The sequence below is a fragment of the Egretta garzetta genome, unplaced genomic scaffold (assembly GCF_000687185.1).
Source record: "Egretta garzetta isolate BGI_Z169 unplaced genomic scaffold, ASM68718v1 scaffold229, whole genome shotgun sequence".
NCBI classification, from domain to species: domain Eukaryota; kingdom Metazoa; phylum Chordata; class Aves; order Pelecaniformes; family Ardeidae; genus Egretta; species Egretta garzetta.
The window spans coordinates 1,122,879-1,143,710 of NW_009270000.1; the positions used below are offsets into that span (position 1 = coordinate 1,122,879).

Here is a 20,832-nt window from a genome sequence, read left to right on the forward strand (position 1 = left end):
TAATATTATGCCGTTTTATCATTTGAACGCACATAAAATTTTAGGGTTCTGAATAGTTCCATCAAAAGTCATGGGGCTAAGCTAAGTCAAAACCTCCTTGTTTTAAGCATCTTCAGAATCAGACTGAAGATATTAATGCAAAGATATAAGAAACCATTTTTTAATTAGTCTCAAAATTTCTTTTTCTAGCATGAACCACCACACATATTTTACAACGCATCTTCAAGATCTCAGCACAGTCAGGAAGCAGAACCAGGCCTGTCAGGTATTAGCAATGGGGAAAATGCTCTTAACATTTATTTAGTCAGAGATAATTTTTACAGCTAGCACTGTACTAAGGTTTGAAAATAGTAACACACTTATTGTTACTATTTGTACAATTATTGTACAGCATGTACTGACTGCCATCAAGATAAATTGAGAAATTAATTCTTTTCATGTCATCTCAAAATATGTACCTTCTACTGCATCTCTGGGCACAATAATTGCACTCCAACATCAGTAAAATTCTCAATTAACAAGATGTTGTCAACTTTGAGGAAGGTCATTAAGTCAAGCCCATACTGATTCACTCTTTTAAACCTTTTTGCTGATCTTTTCAGGATTTCAGCCTTATTTAGCTTTCCCACATTTCCCTCAACACTCTTGGAACTGCATAGAGAAGAATTACAGTCCTAACCTAGACTCTCTTCAAAGCAACACATTCAAGTGGTTCTGACCCTTTGCCTTCTTGTTCCTTGCCCTAACTTCAAAAACTCTGACAATTGCCTGACTCCTTTTGCACAATCATCCCAGAAAAAGGGGCAACAGAACAGTTCCTCCTATGTCTGCTTCTTCCTTTTTAACTTTTCCCACAAAATATGCTTAAGAGAAACTAGAGCTGCTCACTGAGATGATGAAAAGGAGACAAATTATGCTTATCTCCATTCTTTCTTCATAGCAACAGTAAGTGTTCTCAACAAGGACTGCCCTCTGTACAGTCCTGAACTAAGATAATATTAAATGAGAAAGTTATAGGTAAGATTATTTTTGCCTACTTCCAGGCAGGCGTTTTTCTTACTTCCTACTTTCAATCTGTTCTCCTTCCCATTGCAGTAAGAAATAAAGCATGGAGCACTCAGGTGCTCTCAAGAACTGGAGATCCTTTCTCATTTCTTCCTTTTTCTTTCTTCCGCGCTCTTCAGCTGCTCTGAAGTTTTCAGAGGAAGAATACAGGCATGGTGACTAAGCAAAACCTACATATTTTATATATTCATCGGTCTATTCTATATACTTACCACTACCTATCACAAAGCCTTGAGAGAGCAAGGAAATACCGGAAGAAATAAGACATCTCGGCACTTACAGAGCAGCTCTGGAAAACCAATTACCAGTGTGACATACAACATAACACCATGTGGAGGAGACAGTGGTTGTAGTCAAAAACCACAGAAAAGGCCTCTAATTCTAAACTTTAAGGAAGGAGGGCCTGTATACAAAACATTTATCTCCTTGGTATGAACCACTGAGAAATCAAGAAGCAAGACTATTTAAAGTCTAGCTCTCACTTTAGTGAAAAGGGACCACAGCTAATGCACAAAATAAAGGATAAAGAAGTTGCAACAACATAACTGCTCTTCCATTTCTTAGTTACTCATTTTATAGCCCTTCCAGACAGACTGTATAAAGAAACTAAATGGGATGGATGAGGAACAGGTCCAAAAAGACATCTGGCAACTGAGGCATTTCTGCACGGACTCCTACTAGTTTGGACCCCCATTGCCTCCTCTTGCTTCTTTCTGTCTCTGGATGCTTTACAGTTCCGTACCCCAACAGGCCTAGCTAAGCTTGCTGAGCAATCTGATTACATTAGTATGAGACAACAGGCTTCCAGAGAAGTTTTGCACAATCTGATATCAATAGACTAAATAATACCTTAAAAAAAAATCCAGAGTTACAATTAACTCAGTATAAAAGCATTCCTTTATGTTTCAGTTTGTTCTCAATTTCCATTTTGAGTAGGAGGTGGAGGAGGAGAGGAATATGGAAAAGCTTGCCTACAGCAGGGAAGCCAAGAAAAATCTCTCTGGAACTGCCATATTTTTTTTTTTTTTAAATCACCACAGCATAGTGTGCCTGGTTCTGCACCCCGAACAAAACTGAAGACCCAGTGCAAAAGAATCTGTTAGTCTCCTCTTTCTTAATACCTGAACTGTTTACAGATGGTTATGGTAGCACTAAACCAAAGTAAATAATAAGATCCTCAAAGAGGTTTGAAATTCAGTTAAAGGCCACTGAATTCCATTTTCCTCCAACTTCATGGCCTAATTCTGCAAGTTTTACACACTTGCAGAACAGAATGAATTTCTTGGAAATTTTTGGCACTCACTCACTCCCAGAAGACACTCAGTACCATGCCAAAATGCAGACAGACCAGGTAATATCTTGTGTTCTATTTCTAGAACTAATTAATTTGCTAACCATGTGTCAACATTACCATTTTCATTGCAGCATGTAATGAAAGAAAAACAGCTGAGAAAGAACGGGGGGGTAAAAATACCTTGTAGTAAAGACTTAACATTTATTTAAACCTCTCTATATGACTCATATCCTTCCAGAGCTTCACCTCCCAAAACTACTAAAATTACAAGGCATTCAAATACACCTGACAATACAGACAGGACTCTTGAGGGATCTTTAACTACACGTAATCACCTGTATCCCACTAATTATGCCAAGTCCATTCAGTAACTCTCTTAAAAATCAATCAAAAGCCAGAACACAGCTTTAAGACTCTGCAAGTGTTTGAAAGTCTGGCTCTGTTTTTAATTTTATCATATAAACAGCCAAATGCTTATGAGGAACACAAAATTTATAGAGTGGATCAACATACATAAAGAAATCAAGATACTTCAATGCTTAATGAATTCAATTAGCCTGATAAAGTACATAATCAGTTCCCCTGCCCTTTACAATTTTTCTCTGGGCAATACCATACATCATTAAAACCTGTATATTGCATGTGTAAGAGAAAAGGGAACATGCATCGATATCTGCTTCTCTTCTACTTTACACAGAAAACATTATAGAACAAAATACCTAGAAAGTAAATCATAGTCAAAGCCAAGATGATTTCTTTTAAAGTTAGTTATCTTTTTTTTTTTTTTGACAGTTTTCTTCTGTAAAGAACATAATTTTTAAAACATCAAACCATTCTAAGGGAATAGCTTGATTTACACCAGAACTTACACAGAATCCAAGCAGGGCTTGTTTCCAACACCTCAGCATACCTTCCTGGAAACCTGACTGCCAAGAAGCTTGGGAAGCACTAACTGAAAGAATTCCTGAACATTTCTTGCTAGGTGAACTACTCTATAAATGCAGATCCTCAGTTCCCCAATTCCCAATAGCTTGTGGGGCACCCTTGAGAAGAAGTAGAATACCCAAGCCTGGTACATTATCTGCCACCTCCCACTTAGTTCACAGGATGTCCAGATCCAGAGTTTAACAGGCGGGTTGCTGGAAGGCCCAAGCTTCCCATCACACTCACGTCCAGACTCCATGATTGCCACAAAGCCAGCATACACCTGGGATCGGTAAGGCACTCTAGAAATATCACAGTGTGCAGTATTTTTAAAGATAAAAACTATGAATCCAGTTCCACAAAAAGAATATGCAGCTTCAGCTATTTTATCCCAAGTCAGGAAAACCAATGCTATATGAAGAACTCAAATTCTGCTTTTCCAATAACTTTAATAGGCAGGCCATACTAAACAGTTAAAATTTATGCATTGATTTCCCATATTCCAAGCACTAAAATAATTTGAGACATTTAGAACTAGTTTATTCCCATATATTCAATATAATCTTTGCTAGGATCCAACACAGCTGAAAATCAGTGAGACATACCACACTTTTATCCACACTGGAGCCTGTTCTGTTATCATTGGAATTTTCAGCAGAGACAGCTAAATACCTGTAATAACATTTAAAAATTTTTATTTTAAGAGTTGTTTAAAAGCAAGGTTATGAAAAAAAAAACCAGAATACAATCATCCTAAAACATAACCCCCAGATTTTTTTCTCCAAAATATGGATAAACAAATAGTAACATAATAAGAGTTTTTTGTTTCTGTATTTATTATACTTTAAGATTTAAGCACATTTAATTGAAAACCTCACATAATTTATTGTAAAGGGTAAAGCAGACAACTGCAGTACAACCACTTTTCTTTTTTCTAATAACCATTAAAAAAAAATATCTTTGCTTTCCATGGTTACAACACTCTCATTGGCTTCCATCCCATAAATATTTACTCAGGCACTTAAGCAGCAAGTAGCAGCAATGAAGCAAACTCTGCAGAGATTGTGTAACTTCCAACAAAGTTACTAAGAGTTCCACACACAAAAAGTTTGCCCTGAAGCCAGTGTTCTTATTTTACTAAGTGTTTTCTAAAAATACCACCAGTTTCTATTTGTCATGATTCTGAGAAGTCAGGTAAATAAATACAAATTGCTATCTTCAAATTCTTTCAGTATTTGATGTGATATTCTTGGCTGACAGCTGATCTAGAGAGACATAAAGCATCTCTATCTGCATCAGATCATGTGAGGAAAAACTGTCCAACACATGAACTGAGGAAGATGGACACATCTTGGTTTTTGTTTCACATGCGTATTTTCACATATGTAAAAACCTCTCCAAAAGATCAGGGAGGGTAAAGCCAAAGACATCTCCAAAGCCAAGGTCAAATTAAACACACTAACACACCAGCAGAGTATTATGGGACAAAATTCAATTCTAGGACAGCATTTTAGTTCTAGTAAGCCTACAAAGTTATGACAGTATTTAGGAGCAGGGTTCTTCAACGACAGCAAAATACAGCCACTTAGTTCTCTAAATTCCTGATACTGTCCCCCAAGACGGAAGAGGGGGAGTGAAGAAATTTTGTTATTAACAAGCTTCTGTAAGCTACTTCACCTGCTTGATAATATATTCCAAAATCTTCCTGCAAGGCAAAAATTAAGACTTTTTAAATTATAGACCAAAATCAGAACAGTAGGTGAAGTTTCTGAACTGCTGAACTCACACAAACTGTATGCAAAGCTTGCAAGTCCTTCTACGCCCTACTATGCAGAAAGCAACAAATCCAATTCTTTGCAGAGATGGAAAGAATTTCACCACAGGCTCGGAAAAGTGGTTCCTCTTCTATCCAAAGACAAAAACCAGATTCATTTCCTTTAAGGCTTTCCTATCCAGAAATGCTATTAAAACTAATAGTTTCTATCTGACATGGTCTACTAGAAGTTTTATCCCAATTTAAGCCTGACTGATACTTGCTACAATTAAAAGCAGCTTTCAAAGTAAGAAAAAGTTATCAAGATATTTGAATGTAGATACAGCTATCCATAGTGCCTACAATAATAATGAAATGTTGAAAGTATGAATTAATATAATTTTAACTGATTTAATTTAAAGTCTTCTAAGCAACAGTGAAAACTGTAAGGCATCACAATCTCACTCTGAAGTGGATGAGTACTTTGGGGAAAAAAAAAAGAAAAATTATGAAGCAGATAACAGGCAAGTAGAAAATATTTTACTGCTAGTAAGCCAGAGTTTAATTTATCACATGCTAAAACACTGATGTAAAGCATGAAATCTTCATATACAGCTCAGGAACAGTAATTTGCAGTAAAACAAAGTGACATTCATATCCCTGATTCATGACTCTACATATAGCTTTCAGTCCTATGCAGGCAGCTCTGCCCAATAACATCAACAGTGGATTTTTTTTGCTTAGCTTCTGCAGCACCACTATATAATATTCTTAATGCAGAATAAGACATTCACAAATTCAGTGTGGTATTTTAAGGTACTGATGACTAGCAGTACTGGTTATCATTACCCAAGTGTCAAATTTATTAGGATTCTGAATCATTAATAAGCATCTAAAAAGGCCTGTATCTAAATACTGGTTGGTAAGAGTCAGAAACAGTGTTGACAAAGGAATACACCATTAGTTTGCTTTCTGCATACATACCGACGATTGCTGTAGTACGTAAATCCTACAAAAGGAAGTTGGTTGCCCACAAATGCTTTTGGTATGGGAAATGTTTCCTCCTCTCCTTTGTCTTCTTCCAGATCATCAAAATTACTAGTGTCAATGTCACTACTTAAGTCAGGCACAACTGGTGCTACAGCTAGATAAAAAAGCAGAATAGTATGATAACAATAATTGTATTACTCAAGTGACACAATCAAGAATTTTTAGGGGGAATTTCTCTTTGGTGTCTAAGAAATCATCTTCCTTGGTACAGAGTAAACAAAACTTTAAATTGCATTAAAAAGAAATATGACAGTCCTTTCACTAACATAAGTAAGCCAGATCACTGTCTGTGAGAAAAGCATTATACTTACTGTCTCTGAGAGTTTCCCAAGCCCATTGATCATTTTTGAAGAAAAGGTGTCGTTTAATTTCTTCTACACCATTTCGTCCTAGCCTCACTTCCCTGTTAAAGAGTGGTTTGGTTAAGCATGGAAGATTACATAAATTACTGTGAAGGAAAGACTCATTCTAAGGCATAATCTAACAAAGACAAAAAATTACCTCTCAAACAAAGGTAAGAAATAGATATATCTCAAAGTTTTCATATGAAGATACCTATAGGAGCACAGCAGCTACATTTCAGAACACAGCCTGGTTTTAAGTCTGGCCCATAAGAAGTCCTGCTGCCACTGTTTCCACCATCACGGACTGGCTAGGCAGCTGCCAAGCAGCAGCTAGGTTCCATTTTTTCTAGGAATTCATGCTGTTGTTTGAATCCCATTGCAGCCCAGCAAATGCAGCAGCCTCCTCTCTTTGTAGCATGAGTTCTCAAGCAAAGGTTATGCTTATATTAACAAGTAGCATGGGTACAACAGAAGAGTACTCAAAGTGAAACAGACCTAACATCCACATTTAAGACAGGCTTCCTTTGGGATGACTCCACCCTGATCCTGAATGCCCACTAAGAGCTAGGGGCACTCCTGAAATGCACCTTTTGCTTTAGCTTCATCCAAAAGGAATCCATTTTGCATGCCCCTCAACACTATGCAACACAGATCAAGGTAACAGTAGCTATTACTAAGGAGTAACACTTCCTATTCAAACTAAATTTATAAGGTAGATGTAACTATAGTAGCAGCGCTTCCCCCAGTATACATGCTACTACCATAAAGAGCAGCAGCAACCATTGGTGACTCCATTCCCAAATGCTCGCTTCTGTTCAGCAGTTTAGAAACCCACAGAAACCAAATACACACACACGGAGACAATGTTTTTTCAACATGAGAAGAAATTCTCTTAACGAAGGCTTTGATTTTGAGTAAAGATTAAATCTTACCTGTCAGTTAGAAAGGCACAAATAAGGTTTTTTGCCTCTTTAGAAATCTCATTGTCATCAGGGAAAGTAAGGGAGTTCTTATGGTTCATAATCTTACTGTATGTTCCAACCAAAGAATCTGCGTAAAAAGGTGTATCACCTGAAAAAGCAATGAAAAAATTAAAAAGCAGATCAAAAGTATTTTAGATTTGATTTATAATATTTAAACTACATAAGCAACAATGGAAGTAACTAAGTGAACATGAGGCAAGGACAAATGTTTGAGAGTTGTGCCAGAATATTTTTAAAACATATTCTGTAAATACCATGATCAGAAAACCACAGCTTATGTCAGAAGAGTAATAAATTAAACAGTTAAAAGCAACAGTGATTTTAACCTGGAGTCTAATTAAGTAGTGTAGTTAAATCTGATTATCCTACTACTCACCTACAAGCATCTCATACAAAAAGACTCCAACGGACCACCAGTCGCATTCTCGTCCATAGTAACCATCACCACCCTGGGACTTCAATACTTCAGGAGAGATATAGTCTGGTGTTCCCACAGCTGTATCACATCGTACCATACCTTCCTACAAAGAGGAGGGAAACAGCCAGGCACAAATAAAAGATCCAAAATTGAAAGCCATTTCCAGGAGTTTATGCAGCTTAAGCAACATCAACAGATGAACATCAACTTTCATCAACAAATGTTCTTTCTTTTTTGAATGGGTGTTTTAACATTTTTAAATTCTAACCTACTAAACCCAGAATAAAGCACCAGATTTGTCAAACACAGTGCAAGTTACCTTAAAGACCTCAGTTAATATCCAACAAACAATCAGAATGGCATCTAGGCCCTGTGAACACTGCATAGCCTCTCCTGCCAGTCTCAATGTGTCATATACTGACAGGATGTACTATAAACAGGGAAAGCTCCTCTGTTAACATAAATGGCTCAACATCAGGGATTTTTCTGACAGGATCAGCTAAAGTGCAAGTTTTTCACCTCCAACCCAATATACTTAATGCCAGGAAGACTAAACGTAGACAGGGCCTTGAAGCTCTAAGCAGACAGACTTCAAAACAGGTAACAGGTGAGAAGAACATTTGACATTCCCCACGTCCCTGAGAAAGAGCTGGCAAAACAGAGATTGGGCACACTGGAGCTGACATCCAGAATGCTGAAGCTGCAACCATGTGCCCCTTTCCAGTGCCATTCAGGCACATCTGAAATAATCCTATGCCATTCTTAGAAATGGATCAGTAGAAAAACGTACATAAAAATATATAACCAAGTAAATAAAAGAAATATAAATCCAGTGTTGCATATGCAGCAAATCCAGAATGCACCTAAATCAAGCTCCTATGCTGAGCAGTTTCCTCTCCCAGAGTAAGCTTTCTATTTCAAAAGACCAGAGGAACCCCAATCTAGGCTCAAGACTCCTCAGCTAGCTTTGTTTAGAACAGCACAAATGTAATGAGTTGTTGACATAAGTTTACTTCTATAATGCTAATATACAGCAAAGTTTCGTAATATTTTTCTTTTCTTTCTTGGCACTTGCAGTTTAAACACTGGGATAATGTTTTTCTATATTTCAAAATTCCTCATTGTTAAGAACACAATCAGTCAAGGATAAATCTGTATTAAGTCAAAATAAAGCCAAATTTTGTGTCAGCTCTTCCACTGAAGTGGACTGCTTGTGACTTGAGGCAACTCCTTGAATTTGTACACATAACGTGCACTTGGTTTTCACTGCATTTATGGCAAAGCAGCTAAATGCAGTGATTTATTCAAAGCTCCTGGAATATGTTGAGAACACAATGTACATTAAGTACCATGTATTTCAGAATGTTTTCCTCATGTATATGTGCAGGCTGATACAAACCGATCAGTTTTGTGTAGGGAACAACAGTGCTTCACAGTATGTGAAATACTGTTGCATTTTTTTTTTTAGTGACCTCAGGATACATTTTAAAAAAATAAATAATTCTATGGCATTCTTTAGCCTGTTTCCTTCTGATTTGCCCTATTGCAACATCAGCATATGGCTAAGTTCGACTGGGATTCAGCGACTTGTACTTCAGTTTTGATTCTTTCATTACTGACATGCTACGTAGAAATAATCTCTCTTCTTCACATTAACTTTTGATAACCAAAGACTGAAATAATCCAGAGTATCTAGAGACAATCAAAGGCTTGACTTCAGAAAGTTTCTCTAGGAAACAGCACAGAAGTTGATACAGTCCCTACTTCAAGAACCATTTCTGCATTCTACATTGTCATTGAATAGGATGCATAAAGAACAGTAACGGGAACAGAGTGGAACTTTTGATTCTTCTCATTTAGCTGAAAAGTTTTCAGTGTATTTTCTTTTCACTTTTAAGTACGTTTTCCTTGCACAAACAGAAAAGCAATATTAAAAACATTTTTACCTTGTTCATCTTCATACAAGTACCAAAATCTGCTAGTTTTAAATGACCAGCTTTATCTAGCAGCATATTATCAGGCTTCACATCTCTGAAAGGAGAAAAATATATCTGTTTAAAAGTAAATAAATCAATTTGCTTATGAAAACAGTAATACTCAACTATTCTTCAGATGCAACGTTTCAAGGAAAAACACCAACAGGAAAGCACCACTATTTGCTCCATTTTTTATTGCTTATCATAGAATCATAGAATCATAGAATGTTTTGGGTTGGAAGGGACCCCTAGAGGTCATCTAGTCCAACCTCCCTGCAGGAGCAGGGACACCGCTAACTAGATCAGGCTGCTCAGAGCCCCGTCCAACCTGGCCTTGAATGTTTCCAGGGATGGGGCCTCCACCACCTCTCTGGGCAACCTGTTCCAGTGTTTCACCACCCTCATTGTAAAGAATTTCTTCCTTATATCTAGTCTAAACCTACCCTGGTTTAGTTTAAAACCATTACCCCTTGTCCTGTCACAGCTGGCCCTACTAAAAAGATTTTCCCTGTCTTTCCTATAGGCCCCCTTTAGGTACTGAAAGGCCGCAATCAGGTCTCCCCGCAGCCTTCTCTTCTCCAGGCTGAACAAGCCCAACTCATGTCCAACACGTAGACTGCTGAACTACTACATTTAAAAAAATTATAATGGATGTGGGACTACAGTCTTAATTTAACAAATCTGGACATTTATGAAGCTTAAGTTCCTAAAAAAACACTTTCTGGTTGAAATACCCCTCTGTTAGGATCCAGCAACAGAAAAAAATCCATCTGGTTTCCAAGTTAGCTATCTCAAACAGAACTTGAAAACATAGCTTCTTATCTGTACCACTTCTATTTTAAGGGAACAAACAGATACCATTTTCAGAATTATATTAAGGTGAACAAATACTTTTCCATGGCTCAAAAGGAGTATTGTCTTATGCCCTTTTCTACCATGTATTTCCGTTATAGAAAGAAGTTTTCATAAAGTAACTGGTGAAGTTCAGCACATTTGATGTTATTAAATATACTGGAAGAGAATAATAGGAGGAAACAATTATCAAGAAAGCGTAATATGAATTTCAGGAGTGAGTATACTTCTGGGACCTCAAACGAGAACTCTGGCCATAACTGTGAAATGAAGTGCAGTGGAAATGTATCTGTATACTCACAAAATAGTTTTGGCTGGGAGGGATTTTTGTAAGACCCCTGGTTCAATTGCCTGATCAAAGTACAGCTAACAAAGTTAGATTCAACTTCAAAGTTATATTAGGTTCCTCAGGGTCAAATCCAGTCAGGTTCTGAACTTTTTTCAAGCATGGAGATTCCACAGCCTCTCTAACAACTCTCTTCCACTGTTTGACCACCCTCATAGTGAAAAAATATTTCCTAATGAATAGCTAGATATTCCCTTGCTGCAACTTGTGCATCCATTGCCTTTCATCTTTCCAGTGTGCAACTGCAAGTCTGGCTCCGCCTTTTCTATGAAGTCCTGCTGGGCAGCTGATGGATGATGCTTTCTGTCTCACCTGAACACTGTTCATGTTTTGAATAACAACATTGTGTTGACCCCAGTATCAACCCTCTGAGAATCACTGGTAGCTGACTGTTGGCTGGACATCATACTACAGAGCACAACCCTTTGTTCTACCTATTCAAACTATATCTTTCCAATCTGGCTACATCAAAAACTTTGCTAAGTCAAGGCAAACAACACACACTGCTCTTCCCTCATCAGTGGAGCCCATCATCTCATCACAGGTGGCCACTGGGTTGGTAAGGCATGCTTTACTGTTGGCAAATCCATGCAGGCTGTTCCCAATCACCTTCCCATGCATGTGCTTGGAAATGGGTTCCTGAGAATTTACTCCATAAGACTCCCAAAGACTGCCCTTAGGCTGATCAGCCTGCAGTTCCCCTGATCCCCCCCGCCTTGCCTTTCTCAGGGCAAGATGGATATGCCATTTGCTTCTTTCCAGTCATCAGTACTTTCCCAATTGCCGCAAGCTTTCAAAGGTGACAGAGAGCAGTATCAAAAGGATACTGGCCAGCTCCCTCACGACCCTTGGTACATCCCACCTAGTGTCTTGGACATGTGTATGTCCAATTTGCATAACTGGGACCCAGCTTGATCTTCCTCTGCCACAGTAATGCTTCACTCTCCCAAGCTCTGCCACTAGGCACAGGGACCTGAGAGGCCTGAAAGCAGACTTTAACAATGAAGCTTGAGGCAAAGGCAGCAGCCTCAGCTATTTCCATGTCTTTATCACTAGGTCCCTGACTGATTCAGCACTGGGCCCACATTTTCATTAGTTTTCTTTCATTCCTCAGATTTGAACAGACTAACTCCAGAGGAAAACAAAATCCAGACAAATCTGCTGCTGTCAAAAGAATCTAAATTTTCAGGGGAAAAAAAAAAAAAAAAAAACCCTCGCTCTACTACTGGCAACTTCTAATGCCTGCTTTCTAAAGCTCGCAATACAAATGTACAAATGGTTCGTTCAGCCAAACAGTTTATCCATTAGCTGTAGCATAGCTACATAATTAATGATGCTCTAGACACTACTCAAGCAATGGATTAGTAGTTTGTTTTGCTTTGCTTTTTTTGCAAAAGCTTACGTGATAACACTAATCTTCTGGGCAAACTACAAATTGAGAATTTATATACTATGTTTTCCTCAAACTATTCCTGTATTTTCTGTTGAAAAAATTATTTTTCCACTCATGGCTAATGCGATTGAAAGCTGACAACAGATAAAAGTTCAAGTATCAAAAAAGAAAACTTCTCAACCTATCCAAGAAGTGACTACATTTCACTTTAGGGCAAGTACATAATATTAAACCAAGCCAAATCCCTTCGCTTTGCACCTCAATTTTACATTTTGCCCCTTACAAGAAAATACGTGGCTGGGAGATTTTCCTCACATTGTTCACAGATTCTTGTTTAATGTGTCACTGATGCCAGCTGAGGCTTCAAATGCAGAGCAGAGAATCAATAATTCCTAACAGTGGCTACTACTGCTATCAAATTCCCGAAACAGATTTTTCTAATCAAAAGAAAAGAACTATTTAGGGGCCAACATGTTCATACCACTTTAGTTCTTTTATCTCTTGGCAAAATGGGACAATTTTATTCCTCCCCAAACAGGAACATCAGCCTTTATTTTGACTGTATCACCTTAGACTTGTAGTTTCTGACAGCAAGAACCTTTGAAGTTGTAAGATGGAGTAATTATGAAATAATAGTGAATAAGTAACATCATAAATTTAAAACCGCCTGAACAACTACTGAAGTCATTCTGGCAGCACAAGGAATAAAACAACACTACGTAACAACACTTTTTTTTCTTTTTCACCTGTGTATAAAACCCATTGAGTGAATTGCATCTAATGCAAGTACAACTTCAGCAGTATAAAATCTTGCCCATTTCTCCGGAACATCATAGTTGCTCATTAAATTCACAAGGTCCCCACCAGGCATGTATTCCATCACCATGTAAAGGTAACGGTCATCTTGGAATGCGTAAAATAACTGTAAAAAGCAAATAAACAAAAACCAAGTCACTGAATGTTCCAGTTATCTTTAATCTTTTGCTTGCTGGAAATCAAAGGGATTCCTGCACAAACTGATTTACAGAGTAACAGAATTGCTACAACTACTGCAGCAACTTTGCATCATCCAGCGGACCTCCTAAAAAGGAATTAATCTCTAGAGTCAGTTTCAGCCAGATCTTCTGTCCCTTTGTATTACAATGGAAGGAGTAGAGTCTTGGTTACAAATTAGTATTAGTGAATTTGGTACAATAGATGTTGAGATCATTTCAAAGAATGTTCATTGCATAAGAGGACAAAATGCTTCCTTATTCACTGGGATGCTAGTTGACAAGTATGTAAACATGAAACTACTGTATTGCAAACATCTGCCCGATTCTCTTTGTGTTATCACTAATATTTATTATTCTATTGTCAATGTATTTATTGTTTAGAAAGTGAGCCTAAATTTTTAACAATTAAGTAAAAATATTTCCCTTACAGTTGTCAATTCTCAGTTCAAGATGAGTAGTGCAAATATATTTCCTAACTTAAAACTTCTTGAAAATCATGGAAGTACTATTCTGGACAGTCACTCCCAGACAGATAGTAATGGTGTTACCTATTTTATCTACATAAATCTTGAATGATTTTGTTTAATTCTAACCCAACAGAACAATTCCCATGCTTAAGAACAGTTTAAATTAACAAGGTAACATGTGCACACACAGTGCACGATGACTACTTGAGGTGTGCTCCTCATCAACTTCAAAGGCAGCGATGCTTCCCAAAAAATTGGCAGTGGTAACACTGAAATGAGGAAAAAATAACCAGAGAGGGTGTAATTTGCAGTCAAATATACACACAGAAACTAGAATATACAGAAGCTGTGTCTTAAGCGTATCTTTCTGGCGTGCTGGATGTCACAAAGAATTACAACAGAGCAGGCTCACCAATACAGATCTGGCAGAGAGTTTTAATAATAAACAGAATACCTTATCTTGTAAATGTTATGACAAAATACAGTTTTGAAGCAAGTGCAGTATCCGCTATGCTTTTTATAAAGGATACGGATATACGCTAGAATGTTAATAATGTATTTCCTTAACAGACCAATACAACCAAAAAGGAACTTGAAAAGCTAAAAATGAAAACGTGTAACTCCAAGTCATGCAGTGTTGTAATGGAACTATTCTATAATGACAAAGTTTTGAAAAGAGTATCACCATACCTGAACAACCCATGGACTGTTAGCAAAAGCCATAATATCCCTTTCTTCCCAGAAGAATGCAGAATCTGATCTTTTTATCATCTCAAATTTGCTCAAAAGCTTCATAGCATACACTCTCCTTGAGGATTTATGCCTTACCTATGAAGACAAATGTGACATATAAAACATCATAGTTTGCCACATTAACCTATGAAGAACACCACTGAATGTATTACTTTTCCTGCTTCAACATTTAACAAGTTTTATAAGACTCTTCACATTTTTATAGCGATTTATATACTGTAGGGTCTACAGAATAATTACATTCTATCATCTGACAATATACGCATTGCTTCCCTAGAACTATTCAACTTAGAAGTCCATAGGCATAACAATAGCTTTGTAATTTGTAGGTATGTGTCTTTAAAAGGACAAAAATTAGCACCTGTTAAATACTATAAACTTAAAACTGTAAGCATTGTCCAGAGTTCATTTCCAGTTTCTCCTACCAGTTCTCAATTCAATGAAGCAGGATGAACAAGCGTGGTTGCTAATCTATCACAAACAACACACAACATCTCTTATCTGTGAGAGCTATGTCCACAAGAATCTGGTGTAGTCCCCAAACTGGCACAAATTTTCCTAGTTCTGAAGATTTGTTCAAGTGTCCATGTATACAGTGGCAAATGCTAATTATCTGGATTAAGGAATACACATTCCATTTTATTTTAATAGAACAGCATGACTGCAATACAAAACAAGTACTCATGCACTTTGAGAGTACTGAAATATGAGATTCTCAAACATTTCCATGGGATAAAAAGAAATCAAATTTCACTGAGCTAAAGGCTATAATATTATAAGACTGATCTTCTGAACACTGTATTAAGAAACAGATGCATAAGCAAATACTACAGCATACATTCAAATGTACAAATAGAAACATAACTTACCAACTGAACCTCCCCAAATGCCCCTCTACCGATCACCTTCACCACTTCATAATCTTCAGCTTTCATGCGCAGATCTCTCATTTTATTTACTGTGTCTTTATCTGCATAAAAGAAAATTCACATTTCATATATAATCAACTTAAACCCATTAATCTCATTTCAGTTTTTCACAGTTGTTAGAAGATGTGCTGCTTAAAGAGGGGACTTCCTTTTGAACCTACCTTCCTATTGGAAACCTCTCTGCAGAATACATGACCTCACTTTCATTACCATAGTAACCAAAACCTGACATAAACATAATGCAATGAGTCTACTGTACAATCAAACTACCGGAGATCTTAATTTGGGAAGTTCTTTTAAAATAATTACCTAAAAAAAAAAAAAAAAAAAAAAAAAAATGCAAAAATTTCATATCCAGCATGATTTTGCTTGTAAGCTGATCAGTATAAAAAAGTAGTATTTCTGGATAAATATGGAACACATCTGAAAAAACATAAAGTACACATACGAGATACTTGAAGAAACTATTTTGAAAAAAAAACTTTCACTTTTCTGTACTTATATTATTTCTAATACTCAAAAAAGTAGATTTTAATCTAAAACATGCAGTGGGAATCATTGCAATTATTTATATAAACCTGTCATTCTATAAACTACAGTAATTTACAAACTCCCAGTAGGCAGATAGTCTAATTCCAAATTTGGTCAAAGATTAAAACAGTCTATTTTAATCCATGTGGGTCAACATTGGCATGAGATTACATGGAAAAGCTTCATGCTTCAGTATTTCTAAAAGCAAGGAACATCTACTAAAACAGATATGCTTCTAATAAAATAAATTATGCAATGATATTTTATTTTCAAAAGTAATATATTAGACCTAAAAGCCAAGTTTAGAAAGAAATAAGGACAGGGGAAGAGAAAGGAGGAGAAATGTCATTTTTTAAGTTTATATTTAAAAAAAAAAAACTGATTAGGCAGACAACAGAAAATTACCATTAGATTTCTATCTACACTGGCCATTATCTAACACAAAAGCAGCATATGTACTATTAAAATTCAGTAAGATTTTATTACTGCAACAGGAACAAATATAGTTTTGTTTGAATAAATACTCCATGGCATTACTGTCTAATGTAAAGCCACCCCTTTACAATGCAGCGTACCACTACCTAATTTCAATAAGTTATATTAAAATTGTAAATTCTGACAAATTATTTCACAGAAGTATCAAAATATTCAGTATTTAAAAAAAAAAAAAAAAAATACTGCATTGTCTTATTTGCCCTAGTGAAAACTGACCTGTAGTGGAGGGTGAGTAAGAGTGCACAGAAATAAAGTGTAGCAATTCTCGTTACAACAATTTTCTAGTTATTGTTAACTTATTGCCTAGTAATCTCACAGCAGGAAATCTTGCAGAAGACAACTAGGCACAATGTGAATGCTTTAAATGGTTTTTAATCACAAGCCTCACCTATGGCAAAAACAGAATCAAGAAAAATACATCTGAGGAGCAATCTAAACTAAAGATTTTTAAATAATGTAAACCAGGCTTGTGAGCAATTGTAAATTGTAATTTACTGCTTAAGAGACATACTTGAGACTGCTTGAGATTATCTTCAGACAGTATGTTACAGTAACAACAGTGTTGAAAATTTGATCTCCCTATGCTAAGATCTGTTAAACAAAGTTTATCACGCTGCAACATATTTAAATAGGCAGTTCCTATCTCTCACTAAGAGTGGAGGACCCGTCCACCTTACACTGTATGTACAGGTGGGGTAGCTCCCATGGCAAAAGACCACGTTCTCCAACTTGCCATGAAGTTTGATTATAAGCTTAGATGCTGTCTTGAAATAAACGGAGTCCCTGCTGCAAAGTAGGGCTCTCAACCATCTTGAATACTGATTTCTTTATTCTTTTAATTCTATGTGGTAGAAAATTAGTAAGGTCTACATTTTCAAAAACAACCCTCACAACCTTAGGCAATAGCAGCAGATTTTGGAGGCTCCACAAATATACAATGTAAACCTGAAAAAAATAAGAGGGGATAAGACTAGCTCATAGGGCAATCACTCCGTAAAATAAAGGACACAAACTCCCATTTTATTTGCAATCTAGAAATTTATTTTAAAGTTCTATAATAATTGTGCAAACTGTTTGGACAGCTAATACCGCAAAAAGATATTTTTAACAGTTTTCTATTAAAACTAAAATAAATATTCAAATGTTCCTATATCTCTTTTTTTTTTTTTAAAATAGACATTTGAGACAAACTAGACTTCACAGTTCCTTCTAAGGCCACTAGTTGCACATCCATAGCTTGCTTTCATATTTCAGCAAACACAGCAAGATTAGTGTTTTAAAGGCAGTCTGAAGCACAATAATATGGTCTGTTCTCCACCTTCATATTACTTCACGTCACATCTTACACAGTATATAGTTTGTACCTACAGGATATTCATTTTCAGACTGTAAACATAAGTCTTCTTTTTCTTCACTCAGCCCTAATAACAAAAGTGAAGCTCTTTGAGACTCACTAATGATTTCACTATTCATAAAAATTACATTCAAATTATCTGTTGCAATGAGTGTTTCCTTTGCCTAATACAACTTCTCTTTCCTCCAGGAGTTTCACCACACCTTCTCTGTAAATAACCGAGTATACAAAATGTGCATGTAACACAGTGTATGATATCAAATATAGTTTGAACTGTGAAAAGTTAAACAGAAAATTTGAACTTAGGCCTTTCAGCAGCCTTGCAGTTTACGTGCAAGTAAGCCATCAACTAGATCTAGTGGATTCATATATTCCCACAAATGTGAATAACATAAAATAAAACCCAATAATTCACTCTCATTGCTTACAGCTGCATCAAGTAAACCGTTTGAAAACACCCTGGAACAGAAACAAACCCATAAGTTTCGATGAAGCAAAGAGAAAAATTATTTTAGTCAAATTACTTCATATTTGCCACAAAAGCGATTTATTACAACATTTAATTGAGATGCTTAAGCCTGTAAAAATCTAATAACATTAGTTTAATTTCAAGGCTTGCCCATTCAGTCCACAGGCAGAAGCAAGTATCAAATCAGTAAACGTCTCTGCCATGATTTCCAGAATTTGTCAGTTCAGCAGCCTTTAGAAAAGACTGAACTTTTAAATACCTTTTTTGGGTTGTTTTTGGTTTTTTGTTTTGGTTTAGTTTTTGGTTTTATTTTTTAATTATGAAAATTACAGAACTATGACTTCTATCAAAAAAAAAATCAACTTTATTGATTTAAAATGTTATTACAAAGTATAATGTGCAGGAAATCTGGTAGTGGAAAAATATAGTGTAAATACAGAGAATTCTGCAGACACATCAGCTGCATGCACAAGTAAATACAGCAGCTATGCAGTGTAAGAATTTCATGGGATAATGAAAAGAGACCTTTTATACTAAAAAAAACCCAACATACAAAACACATGCTCCAGTCTGTCAGTGAACAAATTTTTAGTATGATTTCTTGACACTGTATACATGTTATGCCTTTTTACTTTTAATTGCTTATGATATATTAGTACATGAAATCACAAAGTTATGGGAATTCAGAGGGTTGCCTAGAACAAAGAAAACAGGCCTTTCTCTTAAAAGGCTTTGCGCCACTGAAAACAATGCCATTCACGGTGGCAACAAACTTGGACATTCAATTGCTGGGGCTCAGACTTTTATAGGGTAAATAAATAAATAGTCAGATTCTTAAAACAACTTGCACCCAAAAACTTAATGCACCCCAAATCCCTAGTTGCCTTTCAAAAAGCTGGAACTGCTTTTGTTTTTTGTTGGTATTTATAGTCTGCTATTTAGTAACTAAAACATTAAATACTTACACCTGTTCAAGAAGTTATCGATGTTTTTGTTTTTTCTTAAGGCAGGAAAATCCAAGTCATATACCAAAGCATCTAATCCATCCTGAAAAAAAAAAAACAAGCAAAATTAAGTGTTTGGAAAAATAATTACGCATGCTGCTAATTGAAGAGACAAGATAAAAACAGTTGTCCCTATCAATTTTCCATATAAATGAAATCATTCACATTTATTTAATCATTCAGTTAGCAGTTACATGAAACAGCTATTACTCCTCCACTTCCATTAGACTCTTCAAAACTTAATTTCCATCCATGCTAAAACAAATATACTCCTATGAATTATTACAAATTATTAATTACCTTAATTAGCTCCACATTTACATGAAAAATTATTTTTTCAAATATGAAAAGAACCAATATGAAGTTCAATAACGTTAAAAAGTCACAAGGTAGCACAACAGTAGGCACTAAAATATTAAGTGGCTACTGGCAAATAGGACAATGATGGTAATTTAAAAGATACTGGCTTTATACATTCTAACATAAATCCATGAAGGAACAGCCACAAGCCCATCTGGCCATTACTACCATGAATACATCCCTATGCACAAAGACAAAACAAAAACCACCAAAAAACCAACAGAAAAATACAACAACAAAGGTGATAATTTTAAGGTCTTGTTAAGTGCCATAAACTTCCCGACTTTAAGTCTAAGTTTTACAACAGGTATACACGATTCTTCAGTGGACTGCATCTTCTCAGAGAAAAACTAAACCAGATATTTTGGTTGAAAAGCACAGATATGGTACCTAATAAAAAATGATCAAGTATTCTAGGGAATTACATCACAGAGTCAAATGGCATTAGGGAGTCTTCTTTCTCAACTAGGCAATGTTTAAGTGACAACTGCGAAAATAGAAAGGAAGGTCATAAAATACAAATTGATGGATGTTAACAAAACATGCCACAAAAGTACTGCTATTTACTCGTTCCAGTTCGTACCTATGTGCCTATGCTATCTGTTATTGACCTCTGGAGAGTGAGATATTAGACCAGACATATCTTTGACCTGATCAGTTCAGATCTGATTAGACCTAATTTAACTGTTTTCAGCTTTTATAAAATTACGCAATATAGGATCGAAAGCTGATCCATCAATCTTCAACCACTGCATCCATAAAGTAACTATATCTGAAGAAAAGCTAGAGTACAAGCTTTCTGAAACCTTATTTTCCATGAATATATATTAGAGAACACACTTGATCTAGATTAAAAAATTAGTCTTCGATCCATTACTTCAAATTCAAACCTATTTTTCCCCCTCAGTCTCCAGATGATTTTAAGCTATAAAAAAAATAAATCAAATGCTATCAAAATGAAAATTATTTATAGGCATGCAGCCCTCACTTTTAAAGTATGTGACAGAGAAATTATTTACTTCAGATATAATGAGAATAAGCAGTAAAATCATGCTAGAATTTGAAAACAAGTGTAAG

At 36.0% G+C, this 20,832-nt stretch overlaps 1 protein-coding gene across 2 annotated transcripts in view; it reads right to left on the bottom strand.

The window, feature by feature from the left end:
* The window catches only part of ROCK1 (Rho associated coiled-coil containing protein kinase 1), a 92,568-nt gene that overhangs the window by 40,041 nt on the left and 31,695 nt on the right, over positions 1 to 20,832 (bottom strand). For both annotated transcript variants that reach the window (XM_009647641.2, XM_035903000.1), the window contains exons 2-11: positions 19,357 to 19,438; positions 15,483 to 15,583; positions 14,551 to 14,688; positions 13,145 to 13,320; positions 9,778 to 9,862; positions 7,790 to 7,934; positions 7,363 to 7,501; positions 6,398 to 6,489; positions 6,021 to 6,180; positions 3,889 to 3,955 (exon numbers count right to left, since the gene is read on the bottom strand). In XM_009647641.2, the coding sequence (XP_009645936.1) occupies positions 3,889 to 3,955; positions 6,021 to 6,180; positions 6,398 to 6,489; positions 7,363 to 7,501; positions 7,790 to 7,934; positions 9,778 to 9,862; positions 13,145 to 13,320; positions 14,551 to 14,688; positions 15,483 to 15,583; positions 19,357 to 19,438 (1,185 nt within the window). The remainder of the gene's footprint in view (positions 1 to 3,888; positions 3,956 to 6,020; positions 6,181 to 6,397; positions 6,490 to 7,362; positions 7,502 to 7,789; positions 7,935 to 9,777; positions 9,863 to 13,144; positions 13,321 to 14,550; positions 14,689 to 15,482; positions 15,584 to 19,356; positions 19,439 to 20,832) is intronic.